At 39.6% G+C, this 9,485-nt stretch overlaps 1 protein-coding gene across 1 annotated transcript; it reads right to left on the bottom strand.

The window, feature by feature from the left end:
• Nucleotides 1-1,306: 1,306 nt before the first annotated feature.
• On the bottom strand, nt 1,307-3,847 carry LOC128381083 (microfibril-associated glycoprotein 4-like). The gene is made up of 6 exons (XM_053341034.1): nt 3,821-3,847; nt 3,423-3,578; nt 2,607-2,645; nt 2,423-2,519; nt 2,169-2,336; nt 1,307-1,673 (listed from the first exon to the last, which is right to left on the bottom strand). Exons 1-6 carry the CDS (start codon nt 3,827-3,829, stop codon nt 1,417-1,419), a joined length of 726 nt encoding a protein of 241 aa, XP_053197009.1. The 5' UTR covers nt 3,830-3,847; the 3' UTR covers nt 1,307-1,416.
• Between the last annotated feature and the right edge of the window lie 5,638 nt (nt 3,848-9,485).

The following is a 9,485-nucleotide window of genomic DNA, read 5'->3' as shown; positions in this document are numbered from 1 at the left end:
TTCTGATGGTAAGTGGGGGAAAACCAAGCTCAGTGCGTGACATTATTAGTTTCCTTGTACCTGTTGGGTGTGGTGTTGCAGACACCCAATTTTCTGCTTCATCGGTCCTGTGTGTGTGCAGGCTGCTGTTTCCTCATTGAATCACTGATGAAAAATGACAGTTAAAGTTCACTCGTATCAAAGTACAAAGTCTGACTGGTCTAATGGGGAAAGTCAGTCAGGTCAGATGGTGTCATGTTACTCTTCAGGATGTGTTTACTCTCTGTAAAGGTTGTGATGTTTCAGTGTATAAAACTCATATAAAAGTCACTTGTTTCTTTTCTATTCAACATTATAATAAAGACTTGAAGTCTGATTAATCTGAAACATCCGAATGTAAATTCACATGTGGATTTCGACTCACTTTCCTTCTATATATGTAAATTTCTCCATCATAGACTAATACAGGATGATCTTATCTTAAAAGGCTGCAGGGGCGGATCTAGAAACTTTGACATATGATTGGTGGGTGTTCTCTAGCGCCACATAGTGAACACAGGAAGTGTCGTTTAACCCCATCACACAATGTTCAATGAAACCCCGGATGCAAAGACATTGATGTGCCCGCTGTGCAAACCTGCAGACTGCAGTGCAGCCCAAGGTGCGAGGGGTGCGAGGACCCATTAACGCTGCTTGCAGCTTTAATTGTAATTGAGGTTACAGTAATTCATATTTTAGGTAATTTTCCATTGAATAATTCAAAACAAATGATAGGCTGCAGGTTGTGATGGACATTTTTCATTGATTTGAATCCCTGCAGATGATTATTGTGTTGTGATGAAATTAAGACTTGCTCTCATCTTTTAAATTCAGCTCTTTGTGAGTCTTATTTTATAGTCATTATAACCCTAACCCTTTAATAATGAAATATGAAATCAGAAAATACTTTTAAACTGCTTTAATTTATAGCAGTAATATACTGTTACTTTGCCTTAACGGACACATATTCTTCACATTTCCAGCTGCATATTTATATTCTGTCCTGTCTTCTTCTACATCGACCCAGAGTTTGACGAGGACCCGAGGATGGTGTGAGTGGACACCATCACTCTGTCCTTCACCTTCTTCGAGGCCAAAGAGGGTCAGAAGCTTCCTCTGCTGGGATACAGCTACAACTGACAGAGACGACGCTGAAAAACTCAACCTGGGGGAGAATTACTGAAAACCGCCAATGTAACAATAAAACATTACGAGTAAAATTTTAAAGTCGCTGTTAGATACAAGACTTTACACGCAGCAGCTTCTCACACACACACTCCACTCTGACTTTTATTCATGCTGGAAATCTTTATTTGATTTATATGTGAGGTTACAGATTAGATCAGAGAGAAAGAAAGAAAGAGATCAACAGATATTCTGTTTGTTCGTTCTGGAGAATTAGTGCACAGGACGAATTTTCATGCTGATGGCCTTCAGGGAGTAGTTATGACCCTTCCACAAGTCCCACTCCACTCCTACAGTATCCACGGTGGCATCAGCCCCCCAGCGATAAACGCCGTTAGGGTTTGAATCGTAACAGTTGCTGTACCAGTACGCTCCCAGGTGCCTTCTGGCACAGTTAACACTGCTCTGGGTGTCCTGGTCCTTGTCGAAGGTGGAGAACTTCTGTCCATTGTGATGACTCAGGGAGTCTCCTACAGAAACACAAGAAACCAACAAGTGTATAATCACAACACTGCTGCAAATGACACCATATTATATAATGTTATATAACTATTAACACTACAACTGTCACTACTAATACAGTACTATTGCTATGGCCACCACTTGTACAAATACCTCCAGTACTACTAGTACTGCATCTGCTGCTGCTACTGTAACATAACAACATGCAGTATGTCATGTAGACAAGAACTGTAAAAGGTTGAAGGGATAAAAACACCTGAAACCTGCTGGGGCTCATTTACATTTTTCCTTTAAATGTATTTATAAAAACCAAAGCTTCATGTAATTAATAAAACATGAGCAGAACACAGATTTGTTGTTACTGAGTTGAAAATCTTTGTGAATCTGTCTTTAGCTGAAGGAATCACACAAATAATCCAATATAAGGACAGAAATCCTCAGTGTCTCCATGTGGAAACCAAACATCAGACAAACAGAAGTACTAACTGCTAACAGTAACTGACCTGCTCCTCCATCAGTGAATCCAGACACATGCAGTCTGTATCCGTGGGACTCTGGGTCGATGGAGAACGAGGAGTAACGAGCAAACACTTTGTTCCCACTGAAGTCCTCCATGTCGACACGAAGCTCAAACTTTTTCCTCAGAGTCAGATGGAAGAGACTCTCCAGGCCTGAAAACACACAAACATGAAGTCACGTCAGAGTTTGTTTGTTTTAATGAACAGAGAGTTTCATGAAGTCACATGACTGTTCTCACCCAGCCAGTACTCTCCAGCAGCGCTACCAAAGCCTTTCTTGTAGTGATCCCAGGGCCTGTAGAAGTTCACTGAGCCGTCCATCCTCCTCTGGAACACCTGGGGGTTATTATGACGGTCAAACAGGAAGTGTTCATACTGAAAACAACTCAGCTGTGACTTGATGACTTCTGTTCAAAAACTCACCGTCCAGCCTCCTCCATCTGAGTCCATGTCACAGTACACCTACACACAAACACACTCATTAGTAAATATTCAACAAGTCTCAACTTCTCTCTAGAAATACTGAGTCAGTCATTGTTTTCAACGAGTCATTCTGGTCTCAATCTCCAAATTCAGGCCCTCTAATAAGTGTGGTGGTGGTTATTTTGGAAATTATTGCCCCATTAAAGGACCAGTGTGTAAGATTAAGGGGACGTATTGTCAGACATTGATTATAATATTCATAATTATGTTTTTATAAGTGTATTAAAACCTGAAAATAAGAATTGTAGTGATGTTAGCATAGAATGAACCTCTATATCTACAGAGGTCCTCTTCCACAGAGCCTACCATATTTCTACAGAAGCCCAGAACAGACAAACCAAACATTGGCTTGTTTGGACTTGTAGTGGAGTAGAAAGTTCAATATTTCCCTCTGACATGTAGAAAGTAGCATCACATGGAAATACTACAGTAAAGTACTAGTACCTTTAAATTGTCCTTAAGTAAAGTACTTGAGTAAATGTACTGAGTAACTTTCCACCACTGTGTGACAGTGTGAGGGTTCATGTGTAGTTTGTGTCCTGCTGAAAGCTCAGACATACAGTCAGTCTGTGGATACAACTAGATGGAACTAATACAGACAACAGAGACATCTAGTGGTGGAACATGTTCATTTCAACAGAGCCTCCAGTTATATCTGCTGGTTTAGTAGAATCAACCTGAACTGTCTTCACATGGTGATGGACTCATCTTTGAACCAACATCTTCTAACTGTGTCCCAGAGAGCATGAAGTGTACCTGGACAGCAGACGTGGCTCCGATAGGATAGATGGTGTACACTCCACTGAGTTGGCTGTTGTCATTGTTATGGATGTCACTGCAGTCCAGCGGGAGGACGAGAGGTAAGCAGCAGGTCAACACTGGAGCCAGGAGGAGGAGGAAGACTGAAACCAGCTGCAACAGAAACACAGCAGCACACACAAAATAAAATAAAATAAAACTCAGAAAAGATTCACGTCAAATTTTGTTGAAACAACTGACTGTATTTTGGGATTTTGTGGATTTTTAAACAGAATCAAAGAGTGAAATTTTAAAGGTGCAGAGAAAATACAGAAAATTAAGTTGTAGAAACTCTTTTTTCACCACAGACATTTGTTCATATTAATTCAGTCAGGTGTATAAAGTCACAAACTTACCTTCATCATCAGAGTTCTGCTGAGAGGATCTGATGAATATCTTGATGTCAGTCAGTCTGGATGCTCTGATGTGTCTGAACTGTATTAATATCACAAATATTAATAAATGACTGAACAGCTGCTGCTTCACACTGATAAAACTATTTTCTGAACAAGTGGAAACATGATGTCTTTGTGTGTGTGTTCCTGTTGACATGACTTTGTTGGGCCCCAAACCTGACATCCACCTACATTGTGGGGACTCTGCTCCATTACTGGGACAAAAGAGACTCTTCTCACAATGTTAACTGTTTACCATGAGGTTAAGATCTGTAGGGTTAAGGTTAGCATTAGGCATTAGGTCATTAGGTCAGACTTGGCTGAAAGTAGTCCACCAGTTCATCTCCTCTGACACCAACATATTCCCTGTCTTCTTAGCTGTGGATTCCTGTGCTTTAGAGACCCTTACCTGGTCAACATGTCAGTCTACCTGTCCCCAACTGAACTATTGTGTGTGTGAGCGTATTCACCTCGCTCCACTCATCCACTGGTCGGTTTGGCTTCCCCAGTCTGGGCCCTCTGACTTATCTGAACATTACACTGAACTGTGTTGCTACTCATCTGTTTGCCTCTGAACCTTTTTATTACTATTATTGTTTTTATTGCTTGTGTATTTATTAATTATTGTTTTTTTATTCTTTTCATTTATGCTTTTTACTGTCTGCTTTACTGCTGCAATATTGTACATTTCCCCATCATGGGACTAATAAAGGAATTTATTATCTTATCTTAACCTGCTGAAGCTGACATTTAAAGTCATTACCAACTAATCCTGTTATCTGGTATACTGAATTTGGGTCCAACACACACCTGTTACAGTGAGGGTTCCCAACTCCTCACTGATCATCGAAACACCTAAAGCATGGTCACTAAACCAGATCACTGACCAAAACCACATTTTATCCTTCAAACTAGAAGATACAGCAAGATAGAAAGACCGATTCATACCCCAGTGTGAATGGATGATACCTCTTGGATAAACCTTCACCATTGGCTTTCATAACTCACCTTTGAGAGCCAATCACACACAGAGATTAGTTGACATCGACGCTAATCTCATTGTGAACTCTGACTTTTAGGACATAAATGATTTACTAAACAACTGTTCAAAGGGCAAACAACAATAAGTAACAGGACAAATATTTATCAGAACACACACAATAAATGAGTTTCTTATCTGAGACTCTGTGGTTCCTGGTTGCTGACTGTTTTTCTTGTCTTTCTTTCTACAGTGCCAGTTGAAAGCTTGCATTGTGGTAGTGTGAAGATGTGATTTAGAACAATAGGAAACCTCAAAATATTGAGTCATGAGTTAAGGATCAAGACTAAGGGAGCATAAACCAGGAGCTCTCCTCCAATGTAAACTATTGAAATCCTAACCGGCCAACTCATAATTACAAGCTCCAGACTCCAGCTTCTCATCTCTGGACATCAGACTCCATCGTCTGTGAGAAGCAGCCCCAGTGAACAAGCAAGTTAACTGCAAAGCCTTCATCAACTTGCTTAAACTTGTTCTTTCATAATTTGTAACTTCAATAAGCAATTCAGGACAAAGCTGCTGTACCTTTAAATTGACTCGCAGCTTCTCAGGTGACACTCATCTCAAATTTTTATCAGATCTCTACAACTACACAACAGATAATGGATGTTTATCATTCACTAGCCATAACCTTGGAACCTCTCAAATGTATAATTAAGATTAATAACATTCATAATTCAAATTGAACTCTTGTGTGGACAGCATTGAACACTGTCTCCTTATTATACCTACTCTAATATCAGTAATGTTTCTGGATGAATGATTTTCAACAATAACTCATAATTCTATCAAAAAACTATTTGAGAGGACAAATTCTTACAACCTGAATGTCTCGTGTAGAAACAGTGAAACTATGTTAAGTGTCTACTATGTTTTACTGTCATGTAAGTTGGTGTTAGCTTCTCTGTCCTCTCCTCTGCTTCATTAGTTGGTAATGTGTATTAAAATCTAGCAAATTCCTGTAAACTTAGCTACTGGCTCAAACTCTCAGGAGTGCCTGATAGTGACTGTAAATATCTGTGTTCTTCATTCTTTATAAACTTCACTCTGTATTTTAATGTCAGGAATATTATTTATTTTACTGACATTTTTTTTATTTCTTTCAACCAGTAAGTATATTGATAAATACTGTATTTGTATTACTTTCTTCTTCTATTTTGTTCATTCACCAAATCAGTCAATAAAGCAACATAACACATGACTATAACTACCATCTCTACTGTTAACAGATCATTTAAACACACATAGACACAAACATGATGAAAACTGTTGGTTACGTTACCTTTAGATGCTGAAAATAATCTGAGTCAAGCCGATGAGTGAGGGTGAAATTAATCTGCAGCTTCAACCAGGAAACCAACCAGGAGACGAATGAACAAGCTACTCACAGCCGGAGGTTTATAAGGTCTGCTGAGTCACAAACAATCTCAATTGCATGTACAGTAATGATCTTTAACCTGGAACAAAAGTCAAATATTAATAGGCAGTATAAATGTTTATCAGTTGGATCATAAAGTATGATGTGTTGTTGCTTTTATTCCAACAAGGAAATAAAAAGTGCTGTTGTAGGCTAAAGATCAATCCCATCCCTGCATCTGGTAGGTTGCACACAGTGTGTTTTTAAATAAATATTCTAATGATAATAGTCCACAATTGTGTGACAATGCATTGATTTTAATCATATAATATCACATTTGCTTGGGGGAGGATCCACAAACCCTCCAACTAAAGCTTCTATGGACCTTTGACCTTGTTATTGTATGTGACTGCTGCAGCTCTAATTATTTTATCAACTGGATACCATCATAAAACAACAACAATCTTATCATGTCAGCAAAATGGTGCACAACAAGAAACACTGCAGCCAGTATTCTATTAAATATCTCAGCTATGGATACATATCCTTCTGGTTTGGTTTTTGCTTTTCACATCACTCGTGGTCGAAGACACGAGTAGACTGTCAGGATGAAACATGAAACAGAAGAAGTTCAGGAGTCGATGCAGCGATGGACAAAAGTTCAGAGCTTTCGTGTGTGTGTGTGTGTGTGTGTGTGTGTGTGTGAGAGAGTTAGAATATTTATAATTTAACAGCTATACTTTCTTCTGATAAAAAGTTATATTATAAGCCCCAGCTGTGACCTCCTGAGTTTCCTTGTCTGTCTTGTCTCCTCCCCTTGTGCTCCTCCCCTGTTTGTCTGTGTTTCCATTGGCAGAGGCAGGGCTCAGTGGTGGAGGTTTGGCACACCTGATACTCATCTCAATCAACAGCTGCAGCATCAAGATCGTTCTGCTACTCATGTGATAACGCTCGGCCGAAGAGCGTTTTTTCTTGTGTCTTTTGCATTGTGTAATTACTTCTATTGTAACCGCTCTCTCCTGTTCCCTATACAGTTTTGCCTACCCCACCTGCTGGTGTCCTGCCTCTGCCCCCTTGGATCCTGCTCCCTGTGCACTGCCTTCCCAGTTTGGACCTTGCCACACCAACCTTCCCTGGAAGCCTTACCCCAGACCCAGCCACTGCTCCCTCACTGCCCCACTCACCTTGTCATTAAACCCTGCCTTTGAGTTTACCTTCTGTGTGTTCGCTCGTCTCTGTGGTCTGCTCTGGGGTCCTAATATTTCTGGTTGTGACAGAAATCAATAATTATGAAAAACAGTGTTTGGTGATTTTTTTTTTTACAAGCTGTGATCTATCATTTCTTTTCACTTTAATTTGCTGTGTGTAACAATGAAAAACATGAAACAGAGAGAACAGACAATAAAATCAAACAGAAAAGGGGAGAACAACAAAGTACTTACAGCAGTAGTAACTGCATGTTAGAGGAAGAAAATAGAGATTCATTATTTTACTTTAGTGCTTTAGTGACTTCTTTATAATATAACATCACCTCTGGACTCATGATGAAGGACTGGAAACAACCCCCCCCCCCTCTCTCTCTCTCTGTCTCTCTGCCTAACACCTTTTAAAGATATAAAATTCTTATTGTCAAATTTTGCCTTATTGATAAGATTTTATCAACTGTGTTCCCAATAGACATTATGAGTCAATTTATGTTGTCAGGTAATTTTTTTCTTTTCTCTTTCACACAACATGTGTTAATTTTAAGGTGATAGATTGTTGTTGTAAACAACTGCTGAAAGCTCAGACATACAGTCAGTCTGTGGATACAACTAGATGGAACTAATAGACAACAGAGACATCTAGTGGTGGAACGTGTTCATTACAGCAGAGTTCAAGCTGCTGTGAGCTCCAATACAAGCCAACTCCATCTGTCATTTGGTTTTTCATCACTTCAGTGATCTCATGTGATGTTTGTGATGTAAGCTGTTAACCTTAAAGAAACAAAAAGAAAGAAAAAAGGTCAATTTATTCAGGCCTTTAACAGACTCACCTTAGGGGGTCCGCGGAAGTACTGCAGGGGGGTCGCGAAAGAGTTTTTTTTTAATATTCCTCTCGCGATCTTTTCCACAAATTGAAATGTCTTTAAATACACATTAACATGAATCCAACACACTGTAGTGAACAGATAAATGGAGGCAGAAGACGTCTTTCAGTCAGCAGTGCACACATTCAGCGACACACAGGAGCTCTTTCAAGCTGGGCTCCGGTTCATTCACAACACCTGTCCCGCCAACGAGGAGGACCCGCCCCCATCGCTGCTGTGCCAATCACGAGGCCGTACCTTGCACATGAATATATGAACCTGTGTATTACAGACGTCCCAACTCTCCCGGAAGTTCCTGGAGTCTCCCGCATATTGATAGCGGCTCCCTGACGCCCGCAAATGAGACACAATCTCCCGGAATCTGGAGCGAGCAAGAGCGTGAACTAGAGAGTGACTGCGCGCGTGTCTGTGCATGTGTGTGTGTGTGTGTAACTATAAATGCAGCGAGTGTGAGAGCAAAGCGTCCTTATAGCTCTGTGTTGCCGCACCCGGACCAGCCTGAACTGATTCAGACTGTCGCTGTGTGTGTGTTTGTGTGTGTGTGTGTGTGTGTGTGTGTGTGTGTGTGTGTGTGAGTGAGAGAGAGAATATGTATATAAATCAGAACATTTATAACAGCTACAGTTTCTTCTGATGAACAGTTATAGTGAATTCTTCCAAAGACTGAATAAATAAATGATGACAAATCAAAGTTGGTCTTCATGATCTATCATTTCTTTTCACTTTAATTTGCTGTGTGTAACAATGAAAAGCATTAAACATAGAGAACAGGCAATAAATAAGAACAGAGATTCATTATTTATCTTTAGTGCTGGATCGAGTGGTGTTATTGTGTCTGTGAGGATATCTGATCAGTCGTTTCTATTTTCAATTTAAAAAAATCTTTTTAGTTTTGCATTTTGAAGTTTCTAATTTCATGGTGGGAAAAAAATAATTAATTCTTGAATTTTTTTTATTTTTTCCTTCATTTCCATAATTTTATTCTTATAAGAGTTCACACGAAAATATATCAGCAAATATTTCTCATTAGTTTAAAATACTTAAAATCCTACTCGAAAGCACAATATGTAATTTCTGCATTTAACTGTTGACCTTTTCGCTTTACACCCAGCAGCTGCTCACAAACACACTCCACTCTGAC

The sequence above is a fragment of the Scomber japonicus genome, chromosome 20, assembly GCF_027409825.1.
Source record: "Scomber japonicus isolate fScoJap1 chromosome 20, fScoJap1.pri, whole genome shotgun sequence".
Taxonomy (NCBI): domain Eukaryota; kingdom Metazoa; phylum Chordata; class Actinopteri; order Scombriformes; family Scombridae; genus Scomber; species Scomber japonicus.
This window is presented reverse-complemented; position numbering and strand designations above follow the sequence as displayed.